The 18,771-nt window shown below is 44.2% G+C and overlaps 1 protein-coding gene across 6 annotated transcripts in view; it reads right to left on the bottom strand.

Annotated features, from left to right (window-relative positions):
* TTC12 (tetratricopeptide repeat domain 12) overlaps positions 1-18,444 on the bottom strand; it is a 48,975-nt gene extending 30,531 nt beyond the window's left edge. For 3 of the 6 annotated variants that reach the window (XM_067038943.1, XM_067038938.1, XM_067038941.1), the window contains exons 1-7: positions 18,379-18,416; positions 16,705-16,777; positions 10,711-10,874; positions 10,130-10,151; positions 9,399-9,476; positions 8,449-8,570; positions 4,115-4,174 (exon numbers count right to left, since the gene is read on the bottom strand). In XM_067038943.1, coding sequence (XP_066895044.1) covers positions 4,115-4,174; positions 8,449-8,570; positions 9,399-9,476; positions 10,130-10,151; positions 10,711-10,874; positions 16,705-16,762 — 504 coding nt within the window. In that variant the 5' untranslated portion in view covers positions 16,763-16,777; positions 18,379-18,416. Of the gene's footprint in view, positions 1-4,114; positions 4,175-8,448; positions 8,571-9,398; positions 9,477-10,129; positions 10,152-10,710; positions 10,875-16,704; positions 16,778-18,378 lie in introns of all 6 variants that reach the window. The other 3 variants (XM_067038942.1, XM_067038940.1, XM_067038939.1) reach the window with 3 other exon arrangements.
* Between the last annotated feature and the right edge of the window lie 327 nt (positions 18,445-18,771).

The raw sequence follows: 18,771 nt of genomic DNA, 5'->3' as shown, positions 1-18,771 counted from the left end.
GTTTATTAAAAGGTAGGAAAATTTATGCTGGGTAAACAGCTGAGGTTACTATTATATATTTAAGTTCCTTCCTTGAGATAAAGCACATCATATACACTAAGAACTTGCGTTCCTATCACTTACGATCAGGAGGGATGCCCCCTTCAAAACTTATGAAACTTATGGCTGAAACGATACCGCTTGCACAGGGGGCCCTGCACCTGCCTGCTTCGAACTATTATAACTCCAGAGGGAATGATGTGGCACAAAGACATAAACTATAATTTAAAACATCCAGTTAATTCATTGAATCCCTTTTATGTGCCAGGCATTGTGCCTGGTGGGATGCCATCAGCGGTATAGATGTAAAGAGGTTAAGGGTCCAAGCTCATGCGTCTAGAAAGTCCTGGGTGAAGCCCTGTCTGCCTCTCACCAGGAGTGGCACGCTGGCCAGGCCACCCAGCTTTTCTGAGGCTCATTTTCCTCATCTGCAAAGTGGAGATCATAATAGTGTCTCTCTTGGGCTATCGTGAGGAGGGAACGTGTGTAAAACACTGTGGTACCAGGTAATAGAGGATTAGCTGCTGTCGTTGCAGTTATAGCAAAAAGCAATCCATTTCAGGGCAAAAAGGAAAATTTAAAGAAAAGCTAAAAAAAAAAAAGATGAAAAAAAATAAAATAAAATAAAGAAAAGCTAAAGAATAATAGAAGAGGTAACAATAATTGTTATATTTGGGGAGGCCTTTATAGATGCATTTTCATGAATATCGTTTCCTGATTCTTTGCTAAGTGAATGACAGTAATAATATTAGTGCATTATTGTTCAGTCCTGACCGTATGTTTCATATGAATTATCTCATGTCAACTTTATAACAACTCCATGAAGCAGAGATAATTATTAACCCCATTTCACATAGGAGGAAACCAGGGGTTGGAGAGGTTCAAGGTCACATAGATACTAAGTGGAAGAGCTGGGATTAAAATCTAGCCATTTGACTCCGGGACCCAAAAGCTTAAAAATTACACCAGATCTCCTTCAGAAAAGTGCTACAGCAGTTGAGTAGAAGGAAATCCACTCTGAAGACATATAGTCTGACAAAGACATACTGTGTTTCAGAGGATGCAAAGACAATCACTCAGAAACCCGTGGGGTGGGGAGCAGCTGAAATACAGATGTGAGAGCCATTGGCAAGAGTGATAGTTGAGCCCGCCAGAGGAGACGAGAGCTTTGAGGGAGAAACTGTAGGAGGAAGAATGGCAGGGAGCTGTGGCGTGAACCCTGGAGAACTCACAGAGGATGGAACTGAGGAAGTGGGAAGGGAACTGTCAAAGGGAACAGAAACTCTGGCACCGCAGCTCACAGAAGCCACCTGTTCACGGCACCTTCACCGGCAGGGCGTCAGGGTTGCAACAGGGGCAAAGGAGCCCCAGAGCGCGTCCACGTCCCACTGTGCCATCGCGAGGGGTGCATCGTGACCACACTTCCTCAGACACTAACACAAAGCGCCACTAATGGATTTGCTCACTAATAGTCCCTTTCTCCTTTGATGAGGTCTCCACCCTCACCAGGATTCTCTCAGTTGAACCCCAGGTCCCCTCGAAAAGAATCCTGCCTTCAGAGGAAGATGCAGTTTGTTGTGCAGGAAGAGTTCTGCCAAGAAAGAAATGATTCTGATCCTAATTAAAACCAGCTTCGCTGCCTTATCTTCCCTGACTAGGAAGATCAGTCTTGAAATGTCATCACGTGGGCTTGTCTCTGCCAATTCACAAGTGTCAAAAATATTAAACTGGCATGAGAGTCCTAATACTACCAATAATGGGGTGCCGCTGACATCCGCTGCTGATATTTAAAAAGAGTGAAACTTTTCCTTTTAATTCACAGCTTCCATGTAGAGCCAATGATTGTTAGTTTTTAGAATTCCTTATACATTTTTTTCCCCATCCCTCCAAGTGTTTACCCAATCGTCTTCAACGGGAGCCTCGCTGGGCCTTTAAGAAGGCTGGCTGCTGGGTGTCAGCATTTTTTAATGAGGCAAAGGCCTGCTTTGCCTCAGTTTCACCGTTAATAACATCACGCTTCAGTGAACATTTGGGAATGGGCCAGCGTGTCGTCCTGAATCAGCACGAGGCTGTGACTACCTCTTTGGTCCTTTTCAGATCAGAAAAGATGCTCCTGGAAGCCCCACAAGGAGATCTTGTTTCTGCCACATAAGGAATGAAAGCCACACCCAGGGATGATGGGGTTTCCTGGATTCTGTGGAGAAGCTGTTTATGGTCAACAATTCAGGGCACCAGCCTACAGTTAGGCCGATGTTAGCTATGTGATCCCACACAGTGTGCTTAGTTAATCTCTGAGGCTCTGTTTCCTCGTCAGAAAGATGAGGATAACTGTGGTGTTGACCGGAACAGAAAAGAAGGCTGTGAGGCTCCAATGAGACAGCTCACGGCCAGCGTGCAGCAAACGGCAGCTTCTGCTGTTATTGCTGAAACACCAGAGGGAAACGCCCTTGCCTCTTTCTTCTCTTACAGATGATAGTAGAAAAAAGTCATGATCATATAAGGTGACAAAGCAGGCTAATGGATCTCCACTGGAGCTGTGAAGAACCTAATGGCACCAGTTTGGGGCAGTTCTCATCACTTGAAGACTGTCACGATGCAGTGGGACAAGGTGTCCTCCACACCGTATCTTCTAGGGCGTAAAGAAATCAGGCACTCCAGCTATCCATTTTGGTGGGATGCTCGTGTTTTATAAACCGTTGTTAGTAAAGGTGCATTTCGTTTCTTTTTTTTTTTTTTTTTTTCTGCGGTATGCGGGCCTCCCACTGCCGTGGCCTCTCCCGCTGCGGAGCACAGGCTCCGGACGCGCAGGCCCAGCGGCCATGGCCCACGGGCCTAGCCGCTCCGCGGCATGTGGGATCCTCCCGGACCAGGGCACGAACCCGCGTCCCCTGCATCGGCAGGCGGACTCTCAACCACTGCGCCACCAGGGAAGCCCGTAAAGGTGCATTTCGAATTCACCTGTTTTCTTGCTTACCCTTTCAATAAAAAGTAAGGAAGCAGGTATGGCCAATGTGCTGCTGCTGAGATGTGCTCTTGTCTGGGGGCCACGCTCATGAAGCTGGGGTAGGCAGTGCTGGACCAGGGGAATCTATGCCATAGGATAAACCTGGCACGTTCTCCCGGCACTTCAATTTTACTTGATTATAAATTATTTAAAATAACATGGCTGTATTAAGACAGATAACATCTTATGGCATGCCCTGCAAAATTTGCAAGGATTTTTAAGATAAAACACGTGTCTAAAAAGAAATTTCATGCTCTCTGCTTCTAGACCCTCCAGGGGCTCATGTTTGTTCTGTTAGCACTTCAGCAAGGAAGGCTGAGAAGCACTGGTTTTGGTTATTTAGTTAAGCCCCTGTGACAGAGTAACTTGGGGGAATGTGGATTAAGGGTTATTTAAATATTTAGTCATCTGAAATAATGTTCCTATGAAGTGATCATGACATTTCTCTTTTAAAACCCTTCTAGTATTTCTACCAACAGTCCTTCCTTCTCTCCACCTTCGATTATCTATTCTGTCAGGTTTCAGAGGAAATGCCATGCACAGTATTAGGCTATCAGCCTGAGGCCTGACTAGTATCCAAGCTGAACGACAGGAATTCTTTCTTCTGATTATTCCTCTACAAGGAGGGGGTGCCATGATACATTTCCAAATTATCAGAGCCGGAGAGGAAAAGCACGAACTGATGAGGAAGAATGGCAGCACTGTGGAAACAAGCCCCCGAGGTGAGCTCTGGAAAGAGAAGGAGGCGTTTCCACTACCACGTGGAGCAAAGCACCTAATAACACAACAGTGAAGGGTGAGCCATTGCAATAAAACCCTGAAAAACTAATATTAACAGCGGCTTCTCCAGAGTACTTCCCACAGGCAAGGCACCGCGTGCCTTATCATAACCCTCACGACAATTCTATTCGTTCCCATTTTACAGATGAGGAAACTGAGACCCTGACTGCAGAGCCCACACCCTTTCCTGCCATGATACACTGGCAGCTCCCCTCTATTCACTTCAGGACTGAGACATCTGGCCCCAGCAAGCCCAGCTCCATCATGTGGAAGAGGAAACAATCTTCTTACCTTCAGAGCCCAGTCACAATCCACCAGTGCCTTCCGGTACTCCCCAAGTTTGATATAAGCCTGTAAGGACACAAACCGCTGCTATTCATACACAGCTCTGGAGCCGGCAGTCTTCAGTCAACACAGAAAGAGCAGTCGGGCAGGAGAGTGGTGATGAGAAGTAACTCGCCCCTACCTGTACCAGTCAGGGTCCCAGCAGGAAATAGATGCCACCCACACAGGGTAACTGGGGAGAGTTTAATAAAGGGACTATTTACAGGGTCAGGGCAGGGTGGAGGGAGACCAACAGTGGATAACCATCACCCCTGCCAGACCTGAAGAGGCAGGAGGAGGAGAAATGAACAGAACGGAGAGGGTCGCTGTGTGAAGAGCGCTGCTTAACAGGAGCTGAGGCCCTTAGTAGAGCAGAAGCTGGGAGATCACTTTCCTCCTTCCTTCTCATCTCGTTGGCCGAACCCAAATGGAAGTTAGAAAGCTGGGAAGCCAAGAGGGCAGTCCACAGAGGTCAGTCCCCCAGGGCACAGAACAGGGCAGAGAAGGATCTGGAGGGGCAAACAGAAACTACCCAGCACACTGACCACCCCTACAAAGGAAGAGCTAGCTTCTGCAGTCTACCCTGCTGTGAATGGGCCAGAAGGAAACCAGATGAGAAAGGGGATCAAAAAGACAGATAATAACAAGTGTTGGTGAGAATGTAGGGAAGCAGAACACTCATACACTGCTGGTGGGAATGTAAAATGCTGCAGCGATTTTGAAAGACAGTCTGACATTTCCTGAAAAGGTAAAACACAGAGGTACCACATGAGCCAGCAATTTCACCCCTGGGTATATAGCCAAGAGGACAATACACATATGTCCACGCAAAAAGTTGCACACCAGTGTTCATAGCAGAATTATTTCTAGGAGCCAAAAAGCAGAAATGGCTCAAATGTCCCATCAATTTTTGAATGGATAGACAAAATGTGGTAGACAGGCAATGAAATATTATTTGGCAATAAACAGGAATGAATGCATACTACAACACGGATGGACCTTGAAAACACTGTTAAGTGCAAGAAACCAAACACGTAAGGATAAATATTATATGATGTCATTTATATGAAAAGTCCTGAATAGGCAGATGTATAGAGACAGAAAGTAGATTAGTGGTGGCCTAGGGCTGGGGTGGGGGAGGGGAGGGGGACTGGGGAGTGACTGCTTAAAGGGTACGGGGTTCTTTGGGGGATGATGAAACTGTTCTAAAATTGGTTGTGGCGAGGGTTGCACAACCCTGTGAATACACTAAAAACCACTGAATTGTACATTTTCAATGGGTGATTGTAGGTTATATCAATTGTATCTCAATAAAGCTGTTATGGAAATATGCTTAAGAAAAAGCTCCCCTTCTTTCCTCATGAGTGCAGCAAGAAGGAAGAGATATAGGAAATGAGCTGACATTTAAGAGTCAGACCACCACCAGGAGCCCTCGGTTTCAAATGCCTTGGGGCTCTCTTCTGGGATCTCCTAGAATTGGGGAAAATCTTGAAAATCAAGAATTAACTCAGAATTCTGTGATCCACTCAAACTAAACCAAATTTAAGAATTTAGTTCATCTATAGTTTCAAAGAGGTGTGATATGTAAACAAATGCAAGTCATTTAACAGCAAGCACCATGGCTACCATACCCTCTGTATTTAATTACTGGACATGAAAGGTGCTTAATAAATTCTCTTCAAGTTGCACAAAGTAGACTTTAAGGGCTCTTCTTTTGGAAAGTTCCCTAAGAGGCAGCAATGATCACCCTGTTAGAAGAAAGGCAAACCAGGCACCAGGGTCCCATCAGCCACCAATAATAGACCCAATAATCCATGGAGGTTTGCCCATGATCAAAACTGTACCAGGGCACTGTGAAATTCTGAACAATAAATCTGATGAGATATTTCCATGGACAGGCCAAATATGAGGGTAGTGTTATAATTCATGAGAAATCTAAGCATTCAACCAAAGTGAGGAGTGAGCAGGCAATAGCCAGCTAATGGGATTTCTGCTGGGCAGCTCCTCGCACCAATAGATAGGAAGCTGCTATGCAGTGCTTTCATTAACGGGGCTTCAGCACTCATTGAAGACGATGACTCTCTGAGCGCTCTGTTCTATAAAGCACCACCCTTTCCTCCGGGTGTGGGGTTTCATTAGAAAGTCAGAGGATGTGAGGAAGAAACTAACATCCTTCTAGACAACCGTAGTCATAATTTCACAACACTGTTATTCAGGATACAGACTCTGAAAAATTCCCTATGGGCTTCAACAATGTCTCTACAGAGCCTTTCACTTTTCTTTCTTTTTCTTTTTTTAAAGCTTGGACCCAACACCCTATAAATTCCCTGTTCTCTTTTGTTTTTCCACATTTTTAAAAGAATGACTTTTCCAAATGGCAATTAAACTCCTGATTTATCTAAATTACACCAGCAATTGATTGATCATAACATTAGCTCCAGGAGAAAAACACGGCGATGAATGGGTAGGTTTTCTCTCCAGCAAGCAGCGACTCTCAATTCACAGGGTCCTCATTAAGTGTTTTCTAACGCTGTGTGCAAACAGGGAGGCATTTTAAAAATAGTCAAATGATTCTTAACACCAGGCAGCACATTTTGCATTTATTTGTCTCTGAATAAGCTTTCTCTTTGGGAAAAGTGGGAGGAATTGCCTTCCCAAAGCTTTTCATTGCATTTACTTATTTTTATCCACAGTCGTTCTTAATGCGATTCTCCAGAACTAATCAAAGTGCTGCTTAAACTTGAGTACAGGAAAAATGTAACTAATTTAGATGAATCAGGGTATAGACCATCTGAATTAGTATAAGTCTGAATTACATAACATTTTAAAGGCAATTCAATTCTACAGCTTTCAAATAACTACAGAGTAACAAGACTGAATAAGCATCAGTAGGTAAATGTTCTGGAGACCACATGTGGTGATAAATAAAAAGGAACTATGATTATTCTATTAATTGTTTGCATTTAAATGCTTCTTTTGATGTGTCAACAGAAACGCCATTCCCTTAAATGGACTTACTGTGCCTCCACCCAGTGTTATGTAACTTAACAAGGATTTATTGAACATCTGTTATAAGTAAAGCATTAGGGAGAAAAGTATATGGCAGTTTTCGCCTTCAAAAAGTTTATCATCTTGTTAGGGGGATAAGAAGTACATGGCAAAATCAACCTCTGGCCATTTTATTTACTGATTCTCTTCTTTATTACAATTTTTCTCCACAAATGGGGCTAGGTAAATGACACCTCAGCTTGAGTCTGATTTATCCAAACTGCTGAACTAATGAGCTTATGCTGTGCTTGGATTTATTTATCATTAAATCACTGTCACTGCCCAGACTTTCTGGACTGCTAACGTCCTGTTTCTTGCACTCTTCCTCAACATACCACAGCAGGATCTTCTTAATCTTGAGTTATAGAAATTGGAGCTGATGAATCTCTCCCTCTTGTAAATGACATGGTGTCAAGTTCAGCTCACCCAGGTCCTGCTGACATATCCCGATCATTGGATAATCATGTCCACGAATCTGCCAATTTTTCAGGCCTGAGCAGCAGAGAGCCTTCCATACACAAACTCAAGTACTTTTCAAAGATAAGGTCACAGGTGACATTTTTGTTTCAACTGAGAACTATTAATTTTGCCCTTCATTAAGTAGTAGATAATAAACATCTGGGTGATGGTTTTTACCTGGTGCTCCAGGAATCTGAGCTCGTCTGTGATATAAAACAGAGGTATGAGGGATTTCAGAAACTCAAAATTTCTGAGAAATTGGCTCTAGGCCCATTAGCTCTCCAGTATACCCCAGTCACAGAAGCTTAATCAAGGAGGGATTGATACGATGGGTAAGAAATTAACAGGAGAGTAACCCTTAGGAGTGTAGACCGGCATCAAAAAAAGAAGTTGAACAACTTCAGTGGTGGCAGAATTCCAAGGTCTCATAGACTGTCTCATTCCACTAGATTTCTTGTCTATACATGAGGGAAAGTGCCTGGCTACCATCAGTGATGTGCTGGAGCTGACTTCTACTATGGAGAGAACTGATTATGTGTAGCTGTTCCCAAGTTCTCCTTCAACGGTTCCAAGTTGGTAGCTTGAAATTGAACCACAGTGTAAGTATTTACATCATGGAAATTGGCAAATGTTCCATACAAATCAGCCCCCACCCGCAAACCGACCAGAGCCAGCCATTACACAGTTACGAGCACACCCCTGGCTCCATCTGGTCTCATCTTTCTCTGCTTTCACAAGGTTAGTGGCTACTGTTCCCTGAGGAAAGCCCGTGGACACATCCTTGGCTCACTCACCTGGGCTCGGTTGGTGTACAGTACTTTCATGTCCTTCAGCTTCTCCAAACCCTCACTGTAGCACTGGATGGCTGTTTCATAATCACCTTTGACAAATGCTTCATTCCCCTTTTCTTTTAGGGCTGTGAGAATAGAAGTTATACAGGTGAGCTCTCCCCACACACTGGAAAATTCTTTCAGACTTCATTGCCCTGATTTTCCAACCCTACTTTGAAGGTCAGAGCTTCCATGCATCCAAAGGGGGCCTGTCACTTACTTCTCTCTGCAGATAATTCCAGGTGGGTTTCTGTTCTCTCAATCTACCCGAAGTCTTCTAAGCAGCTTCTCAGAAAAAGTAAATGTTTCTGCCTCAAGGCTCAGAACACCCCAAACTTGCCACAAAGAGCAAGTCTACACATTCAAATGTCTCATAAAGAGATTCAAACAACGAATTTTCTGGCAAATATGGAATCGTTCAGATCTGCAGCACACATACCACTGAGTGGTATAAAATAAGTGCTGAAGCATTCTTCTGTCATGTGTATCTTCCTCACCACACACACAACCCCAGTTCTTTCTTTTCCTTTATTTCCCCTCTCCCTTCACCCAGCTTTGTTTGCTTGTTTCATTTTTCTTTTTCATTTCTTCATCTGTGCCTCAGGCTGGACAGTAGTACCTCACTCCCACCCCCCCCTACTTTCCAAGCATCACTTAGTGCTGCTAAATCCATCCATGTGCTTTAGAAAGGTCTGACTGTGGAGGCTGACTCAGGGCTGTGTCTGACTCCCTGCTTGTTGCTGTGGGAACAGGAAACAGACTAGTTTCAGCCTGGCCATGTCCCGTTGCCCCAGGCCCATCATGAACCCACCCACTGGGAATCTTGATGTCCTCAAACATTAGCATAGAGACTTCCTTGTTCTTTCTAGCACAAATCACCCTGGCTATTGAAAAGAGAAAAGACTGACAATTACCATGTGCTAAGACTTTGTTTTCCCTTCTTCTTTTGGCACGTTCTTTTGCATCCCTCTCCACAGATGCCAAGAAGGCCTCTGACAACAGCGTAATTTCAAATATTAAAAAGAAAAATCCAAATACTATAATCAGTTCTTTAGCTCAAATTCAGAAAAAAGCTACTTTAGAGTTTTAGAGCCACGCTTTTCATGCATTCACAGGTAGGCACATGTACGCGCGTGCGCGCGCACACACACACACACACACACACACACACACACACACACAGATTCGGAGACAACTAAGATGACATTTTCTTAATTTGACAGTAAATGGTAATCTGTGTGATGTATTATTATACATGGTGACTATGTCTGTGCTTCAGATTTGAATTATGCCTTTTAAAAGAGTTTTTCTTTGAAGACAGACTTTTTTGTTCCACTTAGCATAATGAGCTTCTGGGCCTGAGCGACTGAGAAACTCTCTGGATCCCTTTAAGCAGCTAAGAGTAAATTGGATGAAACAGAATAACTGAATTCAGTTTACAAAAGACTGGCCAGGAGAACGTAGGAAAAACCCTCTGAGTACTGTCCCCTCCGACTACTAGTAACAGAATTGAGTGATCAGTAGGTTTTGGTTCATGGGTTGTTTGTAAGCCCAGAGGCTATAATTTAAGGGTCTGGAAGCTACAATCAATAAACGCTGATCCTAAAGGAATAATACACATTAGAAAGAGAGATGCTGTCCTTACCTGTGTTTATTTCTTCTGTATTCTGCAGGGCACAGGTTATCATAAAAACAAAGACACAAATTTCAAAAACCACTCCCTCATTTATACATATACAAAGCACGAAGGCAGATCAATTACAAGTGGGGAGTAGGGTCATTTCCTTTAACCATCGACACTGAAAGGCTCAAAATTCAGGGGGCTTGCTGTAAATCAGGAGATCTAGGTATGGGCACAATTGTTATGGGGTTACATCTGCAGAAACAAGGGCGAGCAGGTCAAGGGACCACCGCTGTGGCTGTATGAGTTGGAAATACCAGTTAGTAGAATATATTACCTTAACGGCTTAAAAATGGTCACAAGCTGTGTGGGTAGAGAGGCCAAATTTTCATTAAAACAAACCCAAAGGGTTGTTTAAGGATGACCCAGAAAGATCAAGAAATCAGAGTTTATACTTCCTTGTGGAAAATAAATCTAGTGAATCTAAAAATCAAAAGGCTATTTCAGCCTCACCAGGCAGTTGAGATTAAACCACTGCTTCCTCTGCTTTATGCAGACCTCCTCACACTGTCTACTTAGATAACGCCACCATAGGGAAAGGGCACCTTTGTGGGAGCTTGTGGGGGACTGATCATGGTCTTGTTCACGGTGGTCCTGCACTTGTCCTCCTCTTGGTCTTCCTCTGTAAACTGCAGTCTCTTTTCTGTCTCGAGGACAGCTTTCTCTTGTACGACTGGGTCATCAGAATTCATCTCCTGAATTAAATTGGCTAGAGGAGAAATCAGAAGTGAATCATTCAAGCAAGGTCTTCAGAAAGACTCTATTCACTAAAAAGATGGTGTAGAAAATTTCATGGGGAAGGACTTTTATTTTTCCAGCTTTATTGAGATATAATTGACACATGACATTGTGTAAGTTTAAGGTATACAACATGGCCATCTGACACACGTATACACTGAGACACGATTCCCACACCAAGGTTAGTTAACACACCCATATCCTCATACAATTTCATTTTGTGTGTGTGTGTGGTGAGAACATTTAAGATCTACTCTCTCAGCAACTTTAAAGTGTATAGTACACTATTGTTAACAATAGTCACCATGCTGTATATTAGATCCCCAGAACCTATTCACCTACTAGAGAATTTGTGTATATGTGTGTATTTAAGCATCTTAAATAAATGGTTTTTACAAAATGTGCATTCTTTTGCAACCTAGTTTTTTCTCCTAATATGCTTTAGAGATCTGTTCTTCATACTAATAGTTGCAGTTGATTTATTTTAATCCCTATATATACCATAGGTAATCTATTCTCTTATTGATGGACATCCAGGTGTTTTTAAATTTTTTGCTAGTGAATAAATGACGAATCGAATATCTGTGCGCATATTTCCCCATGCACACACGTGACATATTCCTCGGGTTACGGCTGTATCAAGTTTTATTCCTATAAGCTGTGTACAAGAGTTCCCATGCCTCCACATCCTAGTTAACGCTTGTTGTCAAACTTTTAAGTTGTTGCCGCTATAATGCATTTATCTCCTTAATGTTTTCATTTGCATTTTCCTGAACATGATTGGGATCGAGCAACTTTTCATTGGTTTGTAGGCCATTTGGATTTTTCCTTTTCTGTCAACTGCCTGCTCCTATCCTTGGCCGATTTTCTATTGGGTTGTTTGTCTTTTTCTTATTATGATTTCTTTATATATTCTGGACTGATATGTATTTGTGAACGTCTCCTTGTGTATGGTTTGTCTTTTTATCTGTTTGTATGGAAGCTTTTGTTGAAGAAGTTTTCTATGTGTTAAATGTACCAATATTTCCCGTTATGCTTTAATGCCTTTTGTGTATATTAGGTTTACAAATATACTCTTATATGTCTTCTGTATGTTTTAACGTTCTGTTTTTCTCATTAGGATATTTAATCCACCTGGAGCTGACTTTTTTTTTTTTTTTTGCCGCACCGCTTGGCATGCGGGATCTTAATTCCCAGACCAGGGATTGCAACCGTGCCCCCTGCAGTGGAAGTGCAGAGTCTTAACCACTGGACCACCAGGGAAGTCCCCTGGAGCTGACTCTGCATAGGGCACGAGCACCATTTGTTGAAGAGTCCCTGCCTTCCCACCGATGTGTTGTGCCATCCCTGTTACACGCGTGAACCTGCTCTAGGCTCTTTATTCCATTATACTGGATGACATCTTTTTTCAGCACCAAAACTTCTGTGCGTAATTACTACAGCTTTATAATGAGTCTTGAACATCTGATAGGGAGATCCCACCTTCTTATTTTTCTGCAAAATTTTCTGGATTCGTTCTTGGCCCTTTGCTCTTCTGTGTGAACTCTGGAATCAGCTTGTTGAATTCGAAACAAAACATTTTGGGGATTTTGATCTAAGTTGCGTTGAATGTAGAGAATAATTTGAGGAGAACAGATTTCCTTACCAAATGTGTCTTCCCATCCATGATAAAATGTCTCCACTTATTTAGATATTTTATGTCATTTAATTAAAATTTTTATTCACTAAACTCGGAACTTTACTCTAATTTCATTAATCTCGCTGTAATATCCTTTTTCCATTCCAGGATACCATCTAGGATATCACATTACATTTAGTCATGTCTCCTTGTAATTCTCTGAGCCATGACAATTTCTCAGACCTTCCTTGTTTTCCTTGACAGTTTTGAGAACTACTGGTCAGGAATTTTTTGTAGAATAGTTTTCAGTCCGGGTTTACCTGTGTTATTGTCACAGTCAGACTGAGGTTCTCAAGATTTGGGGAGGAAGACCATAGCACATATTAAGGGTACACGTTATCAATATGATTTATCATGCTGTTAACTCTGACCACCTAAGGTAGAGTTTGTCAGCTTTTTCCATCTTAAAGTTACTTTTTCCCCTCTTTTCCTGTACTGTACTCTTTGGAAGCAAGTCAGGAAATGTATCTCACTTTCAGGGGTGGAGAGTTATGCTCTGCCTTCTAGAGGCAGGAAAACCTACATAAATTGTTTGAAATTCTTCTGTATGGGAGATTTGCCTTACAGATTTATTTACGTATTTATCTATTCATCGTTTATTTATATCCATATAGACTCATGGATATTTATTTTATACTTTGGGCTATAATCTAATCCTGTGTTTTGCTTTCTTGCTCAAATTGTTCTAGTTTTGACCACTGGGAGCTCTTTCAATTAAATTTTATAACCTTCCCCATAAAGGTCTTGCATATATTTTGATGGATTTATTTTGGTATGGTAAATGAAGGGTTGCTGGTATATAGGAAGTATATAAGAATGCAACTGAATTTTATACATTAATCTCCTATCCAAAAACCTTGCTCGATTTCCTTCTTTATTTTAATAATTTATTTACAGAGTTTTTGGAATTTTTCTCTGTAGACTCTCTGCCAGAGCCCTCTTCTCTTTTTCTACACCTTTCCCAGGAATTCCTGCTCCCTCCTACGGCTCCAAATACCATGCAGATGCCAGTGTCTCCTAAGTTGACCTCCCCAGCTACTCCCTCTCTTAGGCTGAGACTCACAAAGTCAACTGCCTTCTGAACATCTTCACTGGGATGCCTTACTCATCTGCCTATCCTCTTTCTCCCCAGACTGCTCCTCCTTCAAATGCTCCTATCTCAGCAGATGGTCCAACCATCCACTTGTCATTCAATCAAGACTCTCAGGCTCATCCTTAAGCCTTTGTTCTCCCTCCACCTTCACAGCCATCAACACTAAAGCCTGTCAAGTAAGCTCTGAAGTCTCTCTCCAATCTGTCTACTTGTGTCCATTCCAGCCACAGTCTCTTCTCCCTGGAGCACTGTAACAGCCTCCTAGCTGGCTCTCAGCACCTGTTTGCTTCTCCCCTCCAGTCTACCACTGCCAGAGTGACTTTTCTAAGGTGTAAATCTGACCATGTTGCTGCTCCGAGTAATTCCTCCAAAGGATTCCCATTGCTCTCAGGATAAATTCGAATTCCTTACCGTGGCTTCCAAGGTCTTTCCTGATCTGGCCTTTCTGGACTCGGATGGGACCCTTCTCTCCTTGATCTATTCTCTCCAGCTATACTGAGCTTTTTAATCTTTCAGTTTCTCAAAAGTACCACACTTGCTCTTAACTTCCATCTTTCCTGCGTACTTTCTCCCCATTTAGAATACTCCCCTACCCTCTCCCCAGTGGCCAACTCCTACTCAGACTTCAGATTTGTGCTTAAATCTCATCCTTTAGGGAAGCCTTTATTTGTGGGCTGAATTGTGCCCCTTTGCCCCAATTCATATGTTGGAGTCCTAATCCCCTCAGTGTGACTGTATTTGGAGACAGGGCTTTTAAAGAGGTCATGAAGGATAAATGAGGTCATAAATGAGGTCAATCCAATTGGATTGACGTCCATATAAGAGGAGGAAGAGACACCAGGGATGTGCACACACAGAGAAAAGACCATGTGAGGACACGGTAAGAAGCGGGTTGTCTGCAAGCCAGGGAGAGAGGGCTCAGGAGAAACTAAACCTAACACCTTGATCTTGGACTTCTGATCTCCAGAACTGTGACAAAAATTAATTTCTGTTGCCTAAGCCCCCCAGTCTGTGATATTTTGTTACAGCAGCCCATCAGATAACTCCCTAATCTGAGTTAGAGTCTCTTGCATTTTACCAATCTCTCTTTGTAGCATACATCACCCTTGAAATTACTTGTTTAATATCTGTTTTCTCTACCAGATTGTAGGTACCATGAAGCAAAGTAATTCTTATTCATTGTTACTGTACTCTCCAGGGTCTAGCAATGCTCAGTACACAGCAAGGGCCCAAGAAATGAATGTATAGAATCTATACACATGTGGCTATATAAATTGAACTTACTTATAAATGAAATAGAGAAATTCACTTCTTTAGTAGCACTAGCCACTTTTCAAACCCTCAATAGCCACTTGTGGTCACTGGTTACCACAGTGGACAGTGCAGATTATAGAACATTTCTATCATCACAGAAAGTTCTATCGGATGGCACTGATATAAATGATATGGAAATGAACTTGGGGTACGAATGAATGTTAGCCAGGTAAAGAAAGACCGGGAGGCAGAGGGAAGGACAAAGGCAGCAGGCACAGGATGAACGGTCAGGGGGTGTGTGGGGAACCGGAAGCTGTCTGTAGCTCAAGTGTGAGGTAGCGGGAGGTGAGAGAGGTAAGGCCAAGGTCACGGGAGGACTTAGGTCCTGATGAGAGCATGAAATTTTTTGGGACTGCGGGGAGAATGCAGGCAGAGAAGTGGCTGGGTCAGATTTGCATTTTAGATACATTACTCTGTGGGGAGTGTAAGCCTGGAGGCCGGGGGGGGGGGGGGGGGGGGGGGGGGGACACAATCAGGGGGTTGTTGAAGTCGTCTGGATAAGAGAACCAGAACAAAGGGAGGTTGGAGCTGGAGGGAGAAGGCAAACCTGAGGGCTGATTAAATTAAGGGCTGAGAGGTGCGAGGAGGCCATTGTGACTTGTAAATCTGGGGACAGCAGTGCCACCAAGTGAGACTAGAATGAATGGGAGAGTAGGAGAAGCAGGTTTTATTTGGCACTGGGGGGGACAGAGAAAGAGACGATCAACTAACCTCTGGACACATTAAGTTCATGGTGCTTGAGGGATACAATGGGTGTGACAGCTGGCATAGAGGCTGAGGCTCAAAAAAAGTGGCTGGTAGCAATTGAGATGTGGGGTCATCCCAAGGGTGGTAGCTAAAGCCACGTGCTTGGGCTAGATCACCTCCGGAGAAAGGTGAGCAGTGGGCCAGGCCAGAACAACATTTGGGGGATGGGCCGAGGAGAAGCAGCCCACGACAAACCCAAAGAACACCCTAAGGATGCACCATCTATGAAGTTGCCTGAACTATTTTAAAACCATTTTATTCTTTGGACCCATACAGCCTGTGAGAAGCAGCAACTTCAATATATTTCTACTTGATATGTAAGGTTTGTTTGTGTCTATCCTCAAACGAGCTCCCTGAGGTCTGAGCGGGGACTGAGTGCTTTGGAATCTCCTGTATGTGATCTGTGTGGTCAGAGTATGTCCTTTGAGATCCCACCTATCTAAGCAGGGGAAGGGTCTCCTGCCTAGAGGAAGAGAGACAGTAGTATGATGAGCAGGAGACATCTACGTAATGTGATGGACCCTGAGGAAAAGCCTTTTGACTTTGCCTCTGCAGCTCAAAACCAGGAACAGCTCTCCCCTAAAACAAGAGGGATTTTAGACTGATCAGTGGGGTTCCTGAGTGATCTTCTCCAAGGGAACAGTAGGCTCACTGGTGATGGGGAAATAGAAGCTCCTTTTGACCTGATTCTACACAGAAGGGCAGAAAAGGAAGAGCTGTCAGCTTGAATTCAATCAGAATGTTAGCAGCTTCTCTGATACCAATTAACAGCCAAAAAATATTACCCCCAGGCTCCAATATTACTTGCTTCTCAATACCCCTGCTGTTTAATCTCAAGAACGTTTTTTTTCCTTAAGAGTCATAAACCTGTCAGGAAACGCATGAACTAACTTAGAGTAATCATCTCTCTTTAATCACTCCACCTCCCTAAAGTAAAATTTAATTTGTATATGATTTACTGGTACTTACTGATTTCATCTACATTTTTAAGAAATTTCTGCAAGTCTTCCTCTTGATAGCCAGCCATTGTGAACCAGAATCCCTGAGGGAGGCAGCATAAATGATGAAAATTAATAATAAAACTCTAAACAGAATTTGTCAGGCTGATTAGACTTCTAAAACCAAGAACCAGGTAATTATTTTTAAGATGGATTTGTGTTTAGAGAAGTCATGAATAACAAGCAGGGTGATCTATTTCACTCTGACTGCTGTTAAGGCCAAGGGACCCTCATTCTATGTGGCGATATTTCTGGAAAGCTGCCAGCCTCCCTCCAATGGGGAAAGTGCTCTTCAAAATGTCCCTACAAAGCCAACATCAGCTGCTGTGATTCAGGGGCCTGGCTTGAAGGCGACCAGGTGGAGAGCAGTCGACAGGCCACCAGAGATGGAGGAGGACACTAACACTTGACTTTGATCACAACAGGCTGGCCCAGCCAGAAGCTTTGGACTTGGCTGTGTGACAGGTAACCAAAAATGGGACAATTTGCACCTAAATGTCCCAACTATTTAAAATATAAGCCTCTGGCTTATTTCTGAGGAGTGAAGAGAAGGTACAAATTGCATGGAGGGATTAGAACTTGACAGCCCTGCACGCCAGCCTCTCTTCTCCTCTCCAGGTACTTTAGTTGGATCACCACTCAGTTGTTTTTGAGTGAAAGGCCTCATGCTACAGCCAGTGGTTCTCAAAGGTGTACCCACAGACCATAAGAATCATCCAAAAACTGGTTTAGCATAAGATTCTTCAGCCTTAGCCCAGAGCCCCTCAGTTAGTAACCCTGAGAGAGTACCCAGGAATGTATAGTTTTAAACACTCTCCAGGTGATTCTGATTTACAGCTAGGTTTAATAACAGTGTAGCCAAATAAGGCACCTTTAACTGGAAATTTGAAATCTGCCAGGAACAAGCCCTGAGTTATTTGATCTCTCTGAGACTCCACCAGTTACAAGCTGTGCTACCTCAGCTAACGTCACAACCTCTCTGAGCCTCAGAGGCCTCATTCATTCTATGGAAACTATAATACAAACAGAGGGCTATCTGGGGATTAAATTAAAGCACCAGGTAGGCAATGAGTGGTTACTGCAAGACATATCTATAAAACAGGGCTGGGGACCTCTGGCTTAACTAAGTGATCGCTAGGTTTCTTTCCAGCTCTTAACAATTCAGGCTCCCGTGAAACTGAGGCCTAGTCAAGTGAGTTGACTTGCCCAAGGTTAGGAGAGGCAGAAGGCAGGCTCAGAACTCCCGCGGGCAGGCGCCAAGCCCTCTGCTCCCAGGCCAGGGTCTAAGGGCGCGCCATGCCTGGGCACGAACCCACGACGGGACGAGAAGGCTAGGGCACGGTGATGCCCAAGGCGCCCGACGGTATCCACTTCACTGGGGAGCCTGCGCCCCGCTTGGAGCCAGGAGACCGGCTCGTCCCAAATGCCCCTTCCCGGCCGGCGTAGAGGGGCGGGGCCGGCGGCACCGTTGCCCGGCAACCGCTCCAGAGCGTCCACCGGCCGAGTGCCCGCCGTGGAGGTCCCGGCGGCCCTCAGCTGATACCGTCCCATCCGCCGGGGTCCAAACCAGCGTCCTCTGCTTGGCTCTGACGGCCAGATCAGGACCAGGACCAGGGCAGACCCCGGGCCACCCCGCTGCACTGACCTGAAGCGCCCAGAGCTGGACAGGAAATGGCGGCTGTGGGCGGGCGGTGACCGACTTAGGTTGAGGCGGGGCGGCGCCAAAGGGCCAGGGGCGGACGTGGCCCCGTGCACGCGCCCTGCCTTCTAGTTCCGGAGCGCGCAGCCAAGTTAAAGGACGAGCTGGGGTGTGGGAAGCCCGCTGGGGACCGGGGAAGCTGGGAGGAGCAAAAGAAGCCCGAGTGACCTGCGCTGATCCCTAAATCAGCACCAGGTTTTGTGTTCTTTGTTTTCTGGGGTTGGAGGGTGTGTCACTTGCATTAGCCTAATATCCCTGGCCCCAAAGAGGGAGGGTCTTCAGCGTACTTGGGAGAGGCAGGCTTGGGTGTGAATCCGATTTTACTTATTAGTATATGCG

This window comes from Kogia breviceps, chromosome 7, assembly GCF_026419965.1.
Source record: "Kogia breviceps isolate mKogBre1 chromosome 7, mKogBre1 haplotype 1, whole genome shotgun sequence".
NCBI lineage: Eukaryota > Metazoa > Chordata > Mammalia > Artiodactyla > Physeteridae > Kogia > Kogia breviceps.
Note: the sequence above shows the minus strand (reverse complement) of the source record. Positions and strands in the feature narration are given on the sequence as shown.